This window comes from Poeciliopsis prolifica, unplaced genomic scaffold, assembly GCF_027474105.1.
Source record: "Poeciliopsis prolifica strain line A6 unplaced genomic scaffold, Auburn_PproV2 SCAFFOLD012, whole genome shotgun sequence".
NCBI classification, from domain to species: domain Eukaryota; kingdom Metazoa; phylum Chordata; class Actinopteri; order Cyprinodontiformes; family Poeciliidae; genus Poeciliopsis; species Poeciliopsis prolifica.
Genome location: NW_026562387.1, coordinates 9,832,264 through 9,850,186, shown reverse-complemented (window position 1 = coordinate 9,850,186; position 17,923 = coordinate 9,832,264). Strand labels below are relative to the sequence as shown.

At 41.3% G+C, this 17,923-nt stretch overlaps 1 protein-coding gene across 4 annotated transcripts in view; it reads right to left on the bottom strand.

Annotated features, from left to right (window-relative positions):
• ncoa2 (nuclear receptor coactivator 2) overlaps positions 1-17,923 on the bottom strand; it is a 69,002-nt gene that overhangs the window by 12,979 nt on the left and 38,100 nt on the right. For all 4 annotated transcript variants that reach the window (XR_008606458.1, XR_008606459.1, XM_055037249.1 and 1 more), the window contains exons 6-11: positions 14,424-14,601; positions 12,971-13,153; positions 10,623-10,724; positions 9,548-9,688; positions 9,037-9,184; positions 6,349-7,684 (exon numbers count right to left, since the gene is read on the bottom strand). Coding sequence is in view for 2 of the 4 variants with exons in the window: in XM_055037249.1 (XP_054893224.1) it covers positions 6,349-7,684; positions 9,037-9,184; positions 9,548-9,688; positions 10,623-10,724; positions 12,971-13,153; positions 14,424-14,601 (2,088 nt within the window). In the remaining 2 variants the exon portion in view is untranslated. The remainder of the gene's footprint in view (positions 1-6,348; positions 7,685-9,036; positions 9,185-9,547; positions 9,689-10,622; positions 10,725-12,970; positions 13,154-14,423; positions 14,602-17,923) is intronic.

The following is a 17,923-nucleotide window of genomic DNA, read 5'->3' as shown; positions in this document are numbered from 1 at the left end:
TAAGACTTTTATCAGGAGTATACATCTAACAATTATAACACCACCAAATAAATGAAGCAAAATTTAGTCAATGTAAACACATAAATAGCAGATAATCAATTAAATGCAATGATTTCAAGGCAGCCACTGGGAGTTTTAGTAAATAAGTTGCAGTGGCCTTAACTGTCCAGCAGAGTGCATCGCGCCTGGGCCAATATTTACAGATCGTGACATACTGTACAGCAGTACAACCCCACGGTATTGTGTAGTGTTGCACTTCAGTTTTCCATACAGTGACATTTATTTGTCAGGCATGGAACTGCTACGGCTGATAGCAGGATAGCCAAACATGTCTGACAGAATATTTATCTGAAGAGCTCAAGGTCCTCAGCTTTCACACCACAAGAGGCAGACCCGGTAGGTCCTCATAAACGGGATAAAAATGATTAGCCCCACAATGCTGATAATACTGAGAAAGGACGAGCCGAGTGGATATATAGGAGACCTGGAGAGAGTAGCAGAGTGAGGATGGAGTGGTGGGAGAGAGAAAAGCCCTAATGAGGTCAGGAATGATGTAATGCCTCTGTACACTCCGTTTGCTCTCCTCCTCCTCGATTCTCTCTCCTCCCACTTTCAGTTCTCTCCATTTCTAGTTGCTTTTACTCTTAATGGGTTCTGCTGCTATCAATCCTTTTAACTGGCTGGCCTTCGGTGCATGTCTGTGTATGTAATTCAATCCGTGTTCTCCTTTTCTCAGCACTACAACCTATAAGCGTATGAACACAGACGACACGCAAACATTCAGAGGCAGGAAATAAAAAAATCACAACCTGGTAAATATACAGTCTCAAAGCACTCACAGATTAGACATTTATCACCCAATTAAGTCTTAGACTCACTCTGAAAGCACTCAAGAAAGGCAGGAAAAAATTTGCCTTATTTAATGCATTATAAAGCTTCATTTCTTAAAATAAGGTGGAATCAGCTCCTGAATAGTGAAGATGACAGCAAGTTAGATTACTTAAAAGAAAACAATATTTAAGTACCGTCATAGACAGAAAATGATCTTCATGCTGCAGGAATTAGCTGTCAACTGCTGATGTGTCCTACATTTTATGCATGTTTCATAGTTTAGGCACTCAGAGACATTTGCATGCCTAGCAACAGCAGGCTGACGTTTCCCCACAGTGAGCCAGAGATGAAGCTCACTGACCAACATCTACTCCTACAAACCAAACCGGACTCATCTGACACTTAATAGAAACCAACACCTCTGCAAAAGTAGACACTTCACTCTGTTCCACATACTCTTGACGGCCACATACACCTCGCTCATAGCAGGGTGTGATCCTCTTTTGGCTTTACAATTTAACAGACTTAATTCTTAATAGCACAGAACGGACAGGATTGGGATGTCTTGAATTTTGTATTATTGCATGTTGCCTTGCTTCAAGCAGCTATCTTAAGATGGGGACATGGTGGTCAGAAAATAATGGAAATGGTTTAAACAATGTTCAGTTGGTACTAAGAAGATATCCATCCACAACACTACAACCTGTCTAAACTTTTACTACAGCTCAAGACCTACTCATGTCTACATGTCCATCAAATTCACATAGTTGTAGCTGAAATAAAAATATTGATATTAATGTTCCTGACAGATCTACTATCTGTGTTTTGTTCACCAACTGTCCACATGTAGCTGATTTTTTTTTTTTTAAGTTAAGCTATTTTTGTGTCCGTGACTTGCTAAACCGTAATGAAGACTATGAGCATCATCTTGTGCTTCTGTTTTTTTTTTAACACTAAGAAATCTTTACCTTTTACAATGTTGTTTACAATATGTCTACATGTCTTGGTTCCTGCTCCGAGTGCTGCATTCATACCCACAGACACCTGTCTGGAAAGCTGCACAGAGAACAGCTGAAACACCAATAGTTACATTTCATGTTCAAAGCAAAGGGCAAAGTTTGTGAAACAGACAAACAACTTTTTCAATAAGTTCTGTCAGCACAATGTCAACTAAAACTGCACTGAAATGTTATGAGCTGAATCATCAACGACCCGTATGCAAGCAGATCGAGTAAAGCAGAAGTGCCACTGTCAAGTATACAAACTAAAATGACCCTACCCCTACAAGAATGCTGGCATTCAAGCTTGAAATAAATATGAGTACAAAATATTGCTGACAAATACATGACAATGCCACCTACAATAATATACCAATATATACCAAGTACCGTCACCGATGAGTCATTAAAAAAAAGATCAACTTGGTGAACATCATAGAGTAATGGAGCTTGGCTATTTTAGAAATAAGATAACTTATCTAGCAGCTGTGGAACAAAATTAATTATCTACAATAGTTAGACATGTATAAAATATTCTGAGTTGTATAAGTTGTTTTTCTACTTCTCTCTCCTAGCCAGCTGTACCTAGTAACTCATAGGTACAGCTCTTCTTTGTGTAGGTAAAAGGGAGGACCAAGGCCAGAGATAACAAATAGTTAGCGCACTCCCACTATGGGAACAGGATGAGATGCTCAACTTATTTGTGTAGCTTTGGAGAAAGCTAGATAAAGGAGACCTTCCCCTCAGGGATGTGTTTTTGGTTCAGAGTACCCCTTTTTATCTTATATGTCTTAATTTGGTAATGGGGATTTGAAACGACTCTCACTTGCTGTATGCCAAGGAACTGTATATGATTCTGTGATTGTTTCAGCCTCCCCAGAACACACCTAGAGTTTGCTATGATGTTGTCTGTGTCGTTCTCCACTTGCAAGTGATATTAAAAGTTTTTGTTCTTCACACTTTTGCTGTCTCAGTCTCATCTCTGGAAAATCAGTGCATTTCAACAGAGCAATCCCAGAAAAATCAAAAGCTTTGTTACAAATAGTCAACTGGGCCAGAAAAATGACAAAATTGAGCACCAAGGATTTGAGAAGAACCAGAAGCCATCATCTTCCAGGTCCATCATATTTCATAACTGCCAGAAGATGTTCAGCGCTACGAGACGCAGCCAAGATAGTAAAGGCTGAAACCCGACCACCACTGAACAAGACTCATAAGCTAAAGCTAATTTTAAAGCTAATTTTCAAAGATATTACAGAGGAAATGAGAGTGACTCTTGGCAGCTCAGATGGAAGAACCAGTGGGTGGAACAGGCACAGAGCTTCACTTCAAGTCAGACTAATAGGTTGAGGTCAGGGACTGGTATGGACTGGTATTAGATGACAAAAAGTTGATAGTCAATAGGTCAGGAAACTGATGGACTTTATGAATGGAAGCTCATTTCTTTTGCTGAATAAAAGGGTCAAAACTGGTCACAGATTTTTTTTTTTTTTCAATTTCAGAAATGTTTCCTGGAATGTTTTGAGTTAGGGATTATAATTATCACTTATACAAAATAAAAATAATGAGATGGGAAAATGTGCATTTTAATTTTGTTTGGATAATAATTCTGCACAATAACAGCTGCCCAATAATTGTACACTTAAGAATATTCTCATAAGAAAGTCAAAATCTCACTTTCTCTTTCTTAAACATTCATGTTTGATGTTTATTAACAGCTTGGATTAACGCTGTAGTTGGTGATCAATAAAAATAATCTTCAAAAATAAGACTTGCCTTATAATTGTGCTCACACAGTTTATGTAAAATCACAGGACACGCCATGCTACACTTGGATATTTTATTCACGCAAGATGGCTTTAAATTTGCACATTTAAAATCTGCTTTCCACTAGTTAAATGCAGGTAAATCTCAATCCAAATCCCAGCTCCTTTCCTCAAGCCATGTTTATTTATTTATCTTCTCTGGTAATTAGCGAGTATAGAATTACATTTCTTTCACTGGAGCAACAACTTGGTAACGGCTGCTGCTTAAGAAGCTATTTACGACAGGTGATCAAATTACACAGCTCTTCTCAAGTAATCAGAGGCTGAAAAATGTTGAAAGCACTGCGTCCATCTATGCAGATGGACAGATAGATTCCACCTATTCATCCAACCTAAGCTGGATGAATAGGTGGAAAGAAAGACAAGTGGGTGGGTGGATGAAAGATCTCAACATACTAATGGATGACATATTTGATTGTTGGTGGTGGGATGGGTGGAGGAATAAGCAAACAGGTACATGGATGGATGAATTGATATAAAATTTCTAATGTTTTATTTTCATTTCTAAAATGGGTTGGAAATACTCCAACATCCTCTATTTTCTCTTTATAACTTCACTTTTGAAAATACTTTGTGTGAAAAATATTTAGGAAGTAAATTCTAAACTTTTCCAGACTGTTGGAACATAACCCTGTGTGTGCGACACATTTTCTTGTCTCATTTTGGAGTGAAAGAGCGAAAAAGGTGCGACAACACCCTCAACACAACCACCTAATGTGTCCACCTACTGCTCTGTTGATAACTGATAGATGATCGAATCACAAGCTTCAAGCTGCCGTGTAGTGAACCGCAGCCATAACTGGGATTTGATTTCTCATTTAACTCTGCCCCGGCCATCAATAATTCAGCCCTGAAATGATGATGGTGAAGAAGAAGAGGAGGAGGAGGAGTAAGGCTGGGTGAGGAAGCAGTGGGTGAGGTTAGAGGAGAGGATGACTCTCGGTAGCTAGTTCAGTCAGCTTTCACACATGGCCAAGCAGCGATTCACCATAAGAGCGCAGAAAACCACACGCACGCACACACATGATGTGACTAATGAAGTCGCAGATTAGTGCGTGTCTAACAAATGTCCTTTTTCTCATTAATGAAATCTGTTAGCCTGGAATGAGCCGTCGGCGACTGAAGGAATGACTGCTTTAATAACGATCTCATTTCATTGCTGCTGTTAAAAACCGGAGAATCCGTTCCATTGTTCGGGTTTACTTTATTGCTTTGCACCTCCACGAAAATCAAACCTTCATTATTAAACTCTGCATTCTCTTCGTGTACGTCCTACAAGCCCAGCGATCGCTCTGCCTGCCATCTCCATGGCAGCAGCGAGAACACGCAGGAGCATATGGCTCATCATTTTCACCCTGCATGCCGAGGCTGGGCTCTCCTGGGGGTATCTACACCTTTCTCATCTCCCTCTTCTTTGTTCAGTCTTTCATTATCCAGCAAATCGTGTCCAACCTCGTTTTATGCGAACACCTAAACACTTGCTACATGAAAACACGACTGCCGTGTAAAGATGCCGATTCGGAATGGAAAATGAGAAGAAGAGATCAATAAGAGGAAGGATATTGGTGTTATTCTCTGTAATGTGGTTTAGCTTCCTGTACGAATAGGAGTCTTATTGACAGGCCATCAGCAGGTCAGTCTCAAACCTCTGCCCTGTTAAATTGACTGAGTTTTACTCTCACTGTTCCCTCCTTTTTTTCTTTCCTCCATTCCCTCCTTCAGCGCCGAGCCCGCCTCCAGCTCTGCCAAACCTGAGGACTCCGGCCAAATGCAACTGGGATCAAATGGCTGAAGAGAACCACAGGGAGCTCCCTCCAAATGTCACAGTTGTTTGAAGCTGGCAGATAGATTCCCTTAGCGGGCTGCTGCCAACACAAAGGCGGTGAGGGGACCAGATGTGTTGATAAGCCTTAATAAAGCACAGCCATGGCAAATTCACAGGAAAAGACTAAACTAAATGCAAGGACAGGGAGGAAGTTTTCACACCCCAGGCGAACACATTTTGTAAGGGTTGTGCTTTTAATTGGCCTTCTGCACATACTGCAGAATTGAGAAGTTGACCTGGCAGACAAAACCTGAGAAGTTTGTGCATTTTTATTATTTTAGAATATCTGGTAGGGCTGCAACCATCTATCTTAATTATTATTCTATCAACTATTCAGATGATTAATTGATTAGTCTGCTAAAACAGCACATTCTAGAGATTATTTAAAAAAAATACTAACATGCAAAGAGCTCAGCACTTTCTGCTCAACTTTACATTAAAATAATTTTATTGATGTTATATGTTATATATGTTGATTTTTTTATTAATGGAATAATAATTGTATAATTTTCCTTTTGTTGTAGGTAGAACATAATTTCAGACAGGATTTTTTTTTATCTTAAATGCAAAATGTATATATTTTGTTGCATAAATTTAGATTAATTACTGCTCTAAGGATGTACTTCTTTCAGCAAATTCCCTATTTATGAGTCTATACATTCTAGTTAACGATTAATCGTTTACTAAATTGAATGACAATTGTTTCTATCATTGATTATCACCATTAATCGTTTCAGCCATAACATATCACCCACTTCCTCTTCGCGAAACAGCTCAAGCTCAGTCTGGTTAATCAGAACTGCTGATGTGTGTGTACATAAACAAGAACACAAACACAGTACAAGTAAAGTTTTCTTCAAACACTGACCTGCTCGGCCCGATCGTATCCAGTATCCTGCTTCTCCACCTTGACCTGGGGGTGTTCCTTGACCTTCACCTCCCCGGGCTCCAGCTTAGAGACCTTGTCCTTCATTACAGTGTCATCCTTATCCAGTAGATAGCGCAGCAGTGCATTGTCCTTCTTCTTGGGGCTCAACGGCTCCTGCTTGGGAGTGATTTCTGCCCCCGACGACGGGTTCCCAGCACCTTGTGATTGGTCCTGGCCCAGCTCCTTTCCTGTAGCCTCAGCGGTGAGCTTGGCCAGATCTACAGGGGATGTACTGTTCTGGAGCAGTTGGTGGAGGATTTTGTGTTTTTCTTTGAGTGAGGTGGCGTGAGTGCTCCCGACCGCGTGGGCGCCTCGGGCCCCAGCGCCGGCCTGGTCCTTTCCCTCCCCTCCACCGCCCGGTGACAGGGGAGTCTCCAGGGGCTCCGGCTTAGTCGTGAGCAGCTGCAGTAACTTGGTGTTCCCCTTGTTGTCATGGAGGCGGCTGTGAGCGTCGTGACCGTCGTGACCGTCCAGGGACCCCTCCCTCTCCTCCTTAGGCTCCGTTTGGTTGCCCTCGGCCTGAGCGTGTCCCTGATTCACCTCTGAATGAGTGCCGAAGTCTCCTGCTCCACCTGCGATGCTTGGGTTTCCTCCAAATTTAGACATCATGTGAGGGTTAACCCCTGACCCTGGCGTGACCCCAGCGGGGGAACCCATCTTCCGGTCGGGGGAGCCCAGTGTGTGTGCATGCGAGGGCCCGTGCCCCACGCCGTGGCACTCACTGAGGGCCTGGAGAGCAGACAGAGAGCTGCTAGTGTAGCTGTTAGAATGGGTGCTTCCCGCACTTCCAGGGCCGCTGCCGCACATTCCGACAGGAGAGGGCGACTGCAGGCCCCCGGCTACACGGGGGCTCCCCGCGCCCCCTGGGCTGCCCCGGTGCCTTGGTGACAGCATAGAGTTCTGCTGAGGCGGGTGGGGCCCCCCAGCTGGACTCGGGCTGGCACGAGAGGGGCTGTTCATCCTCCAGTTGGGGCCCTGCTGTGGCGGCTGCATGCCCCCGGTGTAGTTAGGGTGCGGAGGGGGGCAGCCGTAGCGGTAGCCCTGCATGTGGCCCCCCATGGCTGCTGGCTTTCTCTCCTCCGGGCCAGCTGGGCCCGGAGGAGAGAAAGGTCTCAGGTTGCTGCTGATCGTAGTGTCTTGGCCCTGAAGCCCCAAACCGGGCAAACTGCAAGGGGTCGGTGGAGTCATGGAGGGTGTGGTGGGGTTCATCGGTTTGGGGGTCATCCCCGTTTCCTGTCCACCTACGTCCTGACCCATTCCACACACCGGGTGCTCTCTAAATGAACAGATAGAAAAATGTCTTAATTATTAAACTTCGAGACATAAACAATAATAACCAAAAAAAAAAAAAAAAAAAAACAACAACACACTGGGAAGTTACATCTCTGCAAGTATTTCTGATGCACTCTAAAAAAAAAAAAGAAATTAGATCTGAGTAGGAACACTTCACTGACTCACTGGGTAACGTCTGCACCAGCTTATCACGGGTATAACTCTTAATATCAACCAACTTCACAGAGGAATGAGGATAAATATAGTCATGAAGGGATAATCAGGTAAATAGACTAAAGCTCTTTCATATTCTCCTTGCTGTGATTGTTGCCCAAGTGCCTTTAATGGAGTTGGACTCAAAAAACAAGAAACACAAACACACACACAAAAAAAGAACACCTGAGGAAATATCTTCACTTTAATATTTGACAAATTATCAACTCAAAACCGTAAAATGTAATTGTGAACGGAAACCATAAAAAAAGTGAGTTTCATATATATATATATTAAAAAAATACCGACGCATGCATGTCTGCGGCAGTGACTTTAAGTAGAGCTGTGTCGCTTTCCTGGAAGAAATCGCATTAAGATATATTGCTGTAGTCGACTTTTGTACATACTCTTGTCATTTTCCTTAATAGATGGAGATATTGGCATTCATAAAGTGCTTTACAGAAAATCAAATGAAAGACATTAAAATGGCCAAAATTGTGAAGAATTGCATAAAAGCACAAAAACGTTAAAATGGTCATTATTATCTCTTAAAGTCACATGTAAGTTACTCATTTATGTTTGTGCAAATGGTTTGTTGGTGAGACTCTTTAGTGGAAAGCTGCAGTAAACAGAGGCTGTTTTAGTTTTTGCACATCTCAGTTATCTTAGAAGTACTTTCTGTGCTTTTCCTTACATGGAAAGTATTTCTGGCTCAGTATTTGTGTTAAACTGTTTTTTTTTTTCCTGGATGGAGCCAATGAGGGAGCTACTGCTACCATTAACTGTTTTCATAGAACACATAATCCTTCACTTGAACTATAAACCTAATCTAACTACTATTACATTTGTGGTGCAAACTAGAGGATAGAGTAATCCCACGTAAGTGGAAATTCAGTGCATAAGGAGAAAGGGGATCAGCAAATGGAAATAATCTGAATTAAATTGAATTCAGAACATTCAGGACGCTGTCAACAAAGTTATAAATCACTTGCGGTTGAGATTAGACACACAGGCAACAAAGATGTTACCTTCTTCACCTACAAACAAAACAGTAGTTGCTGTAGAGCATCAATACGCTGAAACATTTAGTCAAATGTTAAGATTAGTTTTCTTTCTGACTTATGTGTAGCTATGGAGACATACCTCTGTAGGAGGTGCAGGGACATGTAGAGCTGAGGTTCGTTAGTGGCAGATGAGCGCACCAGTTTACTCTTGGTGTGGGCAGAAACGATGGTTCCATCAGAGAGGGAGAACCGGTAGATTGGACTGAACGCTTGACCGTGGCGGAGAACTGTAGACACAACAGGCTTCACTTCAGCAAGCACAAAAACATTTCTTTTTTTTTTTTTTAATAAAATAAAACAAATTTGTTCCTGCTGGTTTTAGTATTAGAATAGATTGGTGGTTAATCCAAGGACTGAAGTTCATGGTTGGCTGCTTTTTGTTACAATTTATTCAAATATTTAAGTTACAGGTTCAACCATTTTACCGTTTGTCTTTCAGCTTTACATCTCCAGAGACATTTCTGCCCGTTCCTCTTTAGAATACAGCTCATGGTCAGTTATACTGGTTGGAAAAGTGTCCATCCAAATATTTATATTGAATTTAATGTTTTAGTTCTGAGACCAACTTTGAAGACATGTAAAATAATAACCTTCTTGCTGGTGTCTCTTGGCAAAAGACATTTCCCCATCGTTCTGTAGATGGAACCTCTGGATGCAGCGCCTTACTAGATCCTCCCAGCCCGGCTTCATGGACGCTCGCAGTAGACTCGTGTCCAGCGACGTAATCTTGCCTAATCACACAAGGGGACATTACGGCAGCTGTGGATATACAGACTTATAAACGTCCATCTCCCAACCCAAACTGGCTGCTAAGTTTTAATATTTAAACGAGAAATTCAGGTTGAATAAAAGTCACTGTTTTGCCACCTGGTTTAACAAGTACATCCAGGATATTTGTGTCGACACAGGCAATCACTTTCAGCGGTGCACATTGTCCCTCAAGTATGTGCCATTTAAAATGGATGCAACAGACCGCTTAAAGGGCTGACAAACTCCCTCCTGCTTGACTGACAGCTACATGGACCAGCTTGTCACAGCAGCAATAACAGGAGCCATTTACAGCAATACATCATATTTAACAATCACTAAGGCGTCAAAAAAAAAACTACAGAGGCAGTCTGGCAGCTTACATGATGTTTTGCTTCATTCTAAGGGGGAAAAAATGTCAAACTGAATGCCACAAATGATGGTGATTGTCGTGCTCCGTGTGGCGCTAACGGACAGCTCGGTAAGTAGAGGCTCCCATTTATGCGCACCTACGGAAGCCCGGGTGGGAAACTACAGGAAATTACTACATGTCGCTGACTAACCATTAAGGTGTGTTTTTTTGTGATGTGGTTGTGGGTGTGCATACCACACAAACTGCATTAGTACATCAGAGGCCAGGTGATGTGCACACAGCTGTGTGCATGTAAGCAACAGTTTTTCTTTTCAACTCCCACAGTGCAGACAAGATGGGTGGCTGCAACTAGCTTGTCCAATCCTAATGGGGCCTTTGTACGATGCTTAAAAACTTAGTAAAAATGTTTGCCGATTTGAAATTTCTTTCAACACAAAGGCAGTCTTTTCTTTTTCTTTTACTCAACCTGAACAAGTATTAAATTAGATGAAAATTAAGATCTCCATGCGCCAGTTTGTAGCTGCTGTCCATTTGATTCCCTGTACCTTGCAGGTCCTGGCGAGTGGTGAAGCTCTCATGTGTGGGAAGCATGGGCCTTTCCTTTGTGGGCACCCTCCGAGCCACGCAGATCAAGCACGACTGGAAGTCTGAGCAGAAAGACAAAAAACAGAAGAGAACGAATAAACGTCAGGAACAAAAGACAAGGTGGAGAATGGAGGTGGAGAATGGAACAAAGAAGACGGGGATAAAACAGGAGAGACGAAGAGGGAGTCGGAGGGGAACATAAGGGGGGCATAAAGGATAGAGACAGAGGGAGGGAGTGATAATGAAATGCATGTTATTCCCAGGCAGCATAATTAATACAGTTATTAATGAGCGCAGGGATCAGGGCTCTGCTCCTTTAGCGAGGAGCAGCTATTGCTAGCGAGGGAAATGATGTACTGTGACCTTTTGAAGGAGTGTGAGTGACTTGATAAGTGTTTGCGTCCGCGCCTCCGTCTGGTCCTGGCTAAAGCGCCATCACACACTCATCGCACCTCCTCCTGCCCAACACGGCTCAGTAATGACATTATTCTTCAGCGCACATAAAAAAAAGACTTTGCTAATTCAACTGCTTGGGTGACCCCAAAAAGTCTGCAGTCCAACTTTTTGTGAGCCAATAATATCCACAATCCCTCATGTTCCTCGCAGAGATGTGTGCCACAGGCTATCACACACACGTGTGTGTATAGAACCTCATGGGAGGTCTGGCCATCAAAGATCTTAATCGCTATTAATTTTCCCCCCCAATTCCCTTCTTTCTTTTTCTGTCTGTGGCGAATTCCTCCATCTGTAACCGCTGATCGTGCTCTGGTGCTGAAATGCCCGAAATCATTCTCACACCTTCAGCCAGAGATGTTCTCATGTTTGCCGGAAAACAGCTGGCAACATTGGCCCTTTATGTCGGGTAGTTCATAGTTCTAGGCTAATGAAAGCGTTTCTGGTTGGAGGTCATGTAAAGAGCGCTCGTGTAATGCAGTAGAAACAAAGGGGCCTAATCTAGTAAAGTCAGCATAGACAGAAAAGTGTCCTCTGTTGCCGTACGCTCATTTCTAAGTGACAGACACAAATCTGTGTTCTTTCAGTTTTCAAAGGTCGTAATTTTAGCAGTCAGAAGTAAAATGACGTGAAAGTATTGTAGGCATCGAGTTTGAAACAACAATCCAATGACTGAAGGATTTATCACAGTGCGATACAGATTATGGCCACCAGGGGCTTGCAATATTCAGCGATTCACAAACACATAAAATAACTGGGGAAGAAGCATTAACCATCATTTAAATATGCAAGCAATACTATTATTTAAAAAAAGGGGGCTTAATGAAAACACAAACAGCATTAACAGCCCATTTATTACGATTATCTATTTGTGAGTAATGCTATGTTTATCCAATTTTACATTTATATCAAAAATATCCTTTAATTGTTATTATGTATATCATTTATTTTCATTTAGAAAAAGGATCTCATTACTCCTCGTTTGTAATGAGGAGTGACCCTGACCTTGAGTTCTTTATGGTCTATACTGAGAAGTTGTATTTTGTCAATATTGGTCATGACTTTGCAACACTTTCCTTTACATGTTGAGTTTGAACAATATGAATGACATAAATCAGTCCCATTAAGTAGTTTCCATCTCGCCAGGAATAAATGCAAACCTTCAGTTTGATGGGGTGTACTTAAACAATTTCATTTTGAGAAACAATTGATTTTAAAATTATTATTGGGACATTTCGTTTTAATCTCTAAAACCAATTTTCAAACAAATGCAACAAAAAGCATCTTTCTTTTGTGTATATATATAAAACTAAGATGATTAATTTCTATGAAATTCTATATATCACTTCTTTTATCCAGTTCTTCCTAAGCAGAAAAAAGAGCCATGTTAATCTTGCCCTTGCAACCGTTTGAAACAGACAACTTTCAAAAAAGGCATCCTGTCTGGATCAAGCCAGATTTCCAGATCAAATTTTCACATTGACACATTTCATTTAATTTTTTCCAATAAAACAAGAAATGTACTCAAATAAAACGCTGGAGTTTAAATGTGTTCACTGTTCAGTTGTGCTGCTGCATCATTATTTGCTTTGAGCACGTCTGTATCAGGCTTAATAAGTTGTTACGGATTTGCTAAGTATGCAAGATCCACATTCCCAGTTACAAATGTAGAAAAAAAGTAGCTATAGCTATTTTCTATCTATAGCCACTTCCAAACAAGTAAGAAATATGCAGATATGTCAAAATGTTACGCCAAATTAAAAAATAAAACCCCCATCTTGTCCAAGGTTGTTTTATAAGGTCACTACTTTAGTGTCAACTGATCCTCCAATCCATCTCTTCCCCACTTCCATACCGTCTCCTTCCTCCTTGATGGACTTGGGTTCTGACACTGCAAAACACTGCATGGTCTCATATTTCTGCTGCTGGGGCTCGTGCGACTCGTCCTGGTTCTCGCTGTGCGGGTTCACCAGCATTCGGCAGTTAAACGTGTGGCTGTTCCTCCTTGGACCCTCGCTGGACCATGGGACGCCATTGACTGCCGGACAGAGAGACAGAGAGAGAGAGTGAGAGAGAGAGAGGTGAGGCAAAGGAGACTTTTATAGTCTGCAAGAGGGTGGGGGTGGGTGGGGTAGGAGGACACTTTTCCCTGTGACTGAAAGTGAACAGTGAAACATGAAGTATGCAAAGAGCGAGCCAAGAGGAGGCGAGCGCGCTGCAAGTGGAAGACATAATGAGAGCAACGTAGAGAGAATGAAGGCAGAGGAAGTGCGAAAAAGAGGAGAGCTGTTGCTGGGTAGAGATCGGTTTTAATGAGCAGTTGGAACCCTGAGCCATCCATCCACAGCAGTGCATCACAGCCAGGCCTCCATATGCACGTCCTCCCAAAACATCACTGCCCATCTTTCTTCTCCTGTCCAACACTTACACAGACACAAAATAACTCACTCAGAGACACACACGCACGACAAGCAAGATAAAAAAGACATGTATGGCCAACTCATTTCTTTATAGCAAACTCCCATCACACTCCATCTGGTTTGTGATCTCATTCAGTGCATTGATAATCTCCCAGTAACTGGGACACAGCCCAGTGATCATTTCCAGGGTACTCTGCTCTGCGCAGCTCTCCCACCCAGATGGCTGGGTACTCAGCCCTCAATCCGGAGCACCAGCAGAGGAGAACTCGGAGCTCCTGACGGGATGCAGCGACACAAAGCTCACTGCTATATCATCTTGTAATTTGAGGGAACAAGATGATATGGGGACGAGGGGGGAGTGGATTCCTGAGCTGAGGATTGCACAGACAGTTGTATTGTTTACATTAAATAAGCACAAAGCATGACTTTAATGGGTGGGCTAGAAAGTATAAGAAATTGAGAACAAGAAAAGAGGATCTTGATAGGGGTGTGTGGCAGAGAATGAGAGAAAAACATAAAAAAAAGTGAAGAGAAGGGGAAGGAAGGGCACAAAATGAGAATGTAGGAAGAGCATTATGCTGCTGACAGGAGAGAGAAGCCAAAAAAGGAAGTTAATTAGCTGAAAAGCGAGGGAGGATGAGGAGAAGAGTGAGAGGAAAAAGTCTGGGCTGAGCATCAGCAAAACAGAAAAAGAAGAACTTTTAGGATCTTTGCACACTGCATTTTTTTTTGTGTGTTTCTTTTTTTTACAAGCCAGCTTTCCGGCACTGAAAAACTACCATAAACATTTAAATCACAACGACATGGCTAATAAAAAGCACCAGGTGATACAAGGTGGACGGAGCAGAGGCAGAATTTGTTGGCAGGGAGAATAAGCCGAGGGCTAACCGAGGGATTTAGGCAGCAGGTTCTTGATGAACTCGGCGTGATCTCCGACGTGCAGCACGCTGTACACGCTGGTGTTCATCAGCTCCTCCTGGTTGTAGCGCAGGTACTGGGTCACGTTCTCAGACACGAACACGATGTTGCCCTCCATGTTCACCACGAAGAAGAAACCGTCGAGGGCCTGGAGGGGCAAAGAGACGGTTTAGAGTTTGTTTACAAAGTTCCTCCTCACAAAAACACAATTCATGAATAATTAGGATTTTATTTGCGCAGTAATCACCCTCATTAATCAGTCTATGTTAATAACCCTGCTGCAAATGGCCTAAAGGGGGAATATCAACAATTAATATGCTCTCCTTTCCTCAGACAAGGGAAAACTGCAACTTTAATTTATTGATGCAAGTAATTGTGTTTTTCTTCAGACCTACTGGGTTTTAATCTCTATTATTTAGCATGAAAGCACTCAAAAACAGCAGCTACTAAAAGTTGCAGTAAAAACAAATGATTATTAGTCCCAATTTAAAGAAGCCACCAAATTCTGGACACTTCATGTTGGCGTGGAGGAGCGTAGAGTCTAAATGATGCTTCCTCTAATTTAGTTCTAGTTGTAGCTCCTAAGGGGATATCAGAGATAGATAATTAACACTGTAAAACATAAGCCTAAGATTATTCTATGCCTTATAGACCAATATGACAATAGAATCTATTACTTTACAAACATGCAGCCATTTATGTTAAGTTTGGTGTGTGCTTGATTGTTTTTTTTTTATTCATTAAGACACATTAAGTGAGTCGAGAAAGCAGCCTCGAGAAACTCCAAATATAATATTTCTAATTCATATTTAAAACTGTCAACACAAAATATTATAGATCAAGCTTCTATATAAAAGCTCTCCACACCAAACTAATGCAAGAAAAGCAGCTAATAATGACACAAACTGCTTGATTAGAAATTAGCCCTGCCAAGACTTGAGTTTGTGGTGAAATGGCAGCAGAGTGGCGTATGGCAAGACAAAACCTCATATAATTAAGTGACTGTAGGAAGCATCATTCCACCTCCCACCAAAATGTTTAAACAAGATAAGTAACTTACTATTTTAGTTTAAGCAAATTTAATTTTAGTTTGTAATTTTGCATTGTTTTATAATTTATGACGTTTAACTTGCATGAAGAACCAATTGAAACTTTTATCTAAATGATCCTAAATACACGACAAGTTATTGTTTGTCATTTAGCCTTTAGAGGAGCAAAATGTGGTTGAAAGTTTTTTAACTGTTTTGCAAAAATAACTAAAGAGGTTCCTGTCTAATATGGGAGATTTCTTTATTTTTTTCAGAGAAACCAGAAAGCAACATTTGAATTATCTGCCATTTTCCAATTGGACCGTACCCATAACGACCCACGACCTAAAAGTGGAGTACACACTGAACCCTCATTTATGTTAAACGCCTTCTCTGGTATTTGTATGTTATTACATTATGCTTACAGAAAAACCACTGGTACAATTAGTACCAGCTTAAAAAAAGCTGAACATCAGTGAAGCTGATAAAAGCAGAATAAACCCATGTGGCTGATTAAAGCATAAGAAGGAGGAGCAGCACTTAATTGAAAGAACACAGCCCCAGGTCAGCCATTACACACAAGCTGGTGTCAATTAGGCCATCAAATCACCTACAGCCTTCAGGAACAGAACATTGGCAATTGTAAAGCTGGTGTCACGATAGAACCAAAGACATCTGCTCTTCAGCTCTGCTTAATCAATCGCTACAGTTAAACTACACAATTGTGAAACTTTTAGCGCGACATACAATACATTTATTTTCAGTCATTCCTGAAATAGCTACAAAACCACACAGTCTAACACCCCCACAGACAAAATGTTAAGGTTCGCTGAACCCTTCCATTTGATCCAAGATTACAGCATGATGGAGGTTCTCCCTCGCCTGCTCTGACACTTCCAAATCTAAAAACAAACTCAAAGCTACCTCATCCATCAGTGCATTAACTGGGCCTGTTCCAAACTGCAACGTGGTTGTGCAAGTCCATCCTGTGTGAGGAAAGAACATGGACTGGACAGAATAAACATTGCGAAGTGCCAACTCTAATGCTCCTCCAGACACCGTTGCTCAATGCTGTTAGCCAATACTTTTAATTTACAGTGCCCTCCTTAAATATACACTGGAGAGACGGCTGAGCCAATGCAAGTCAATGTGTTCCAAACGGCAACATTGGGAATAATTGTACAATCCCTGCTCCCAGCTCTATTTACTTGTGAACAATAACTACAGCCTATATATTGCTGCAACATGACAATAATAGAGTTTGGTAATGAGCAATCTGAAGATGGTGCAAAAGCCATGTAAAAGTATTCATACAAGTTGAGATTTTGGAGATTGTGTCAACCAAATATTTAATGTTTTATTGGGATTTTATGTGAAAGATCAACAGCAAAGAAGATCTTAAGATTTTAAGACTTATTTAAGGTCTTATTTAGTCCTAGATTATAAAACAATCTAGGATATACAAGATTAAAAACTTCAGCCACAACAAAATTTAAGACCTGTGATGAAAGTATTTAAGGCCAATGTCCAGTTTTTAAATGAATTTAAGAATTTAAGACTTCAGAATTTAAGAATTTAATTTTAGATGCATTAAGACATTAAAAGTGTGTGGAAACTATGTAATTATAAAATGAAAGTGAATATTTTTAAAAATAATATGAAAAAATAAAATAATTTGGTGCGCATTTGTATTCAGGATCCCTGGGGTTAATACGTTGCAGAACCACCTTTCCCTACAAACGAAGTGGAAAGTCTTTTGGTATACATTTCCTTCCACTGATTTACAAAACCATGAAAAAATAAAAATAAACAATTACTAGTACATTCTAAGAAAGCAAAGATTCCTACAACATTATGCCTCACCCACCAGGCTTCTCTGCATTGGGTTGGTTTATCCAGAAATATAAGCATCAGGTTTGAAAAAAAAAGAAGAAAATGCTGCTCTCATCTGTTTAAAGTGTCTTTTTCCACATATAGAACAAACTACAGATTTTAAAATCCACTTCATTACTCCATACAATCCCAGCAAAATACACTGAAGTTTATGGTTGCAACAAAAAATTGGGAAAAGAAGATATGAATACTTTTTAAGGCACTGTATACGTAACAGTGATGTGACGTAATGAATCTGTCCACGGAAGGTTAAAAGAGCGGCACAATGTTTCCCCACACTCCTCTTCATCTCTCTGTGTTTGGAGAGCAAAGAGTCTCAGAGGGGTGGGGGTGAAGGGAAATGGGGATGTGTATTTCTGCTGCTGGCCTTTCTCCTCTGAACGGCCTGTAATGAGTCCAGGATCGCGGAAAGGATCGCGGCTCGGAGCGGAGCTGGTGTGAATGGCCTATCGCCGTGTTTTGGGGACTGCTGACAGATGGGAAAGCTTGCAGGCTGCGTTGGGCTATATTTAGCCGCGAGTTACTGTGTCGATTCAGTGACGCTGGACC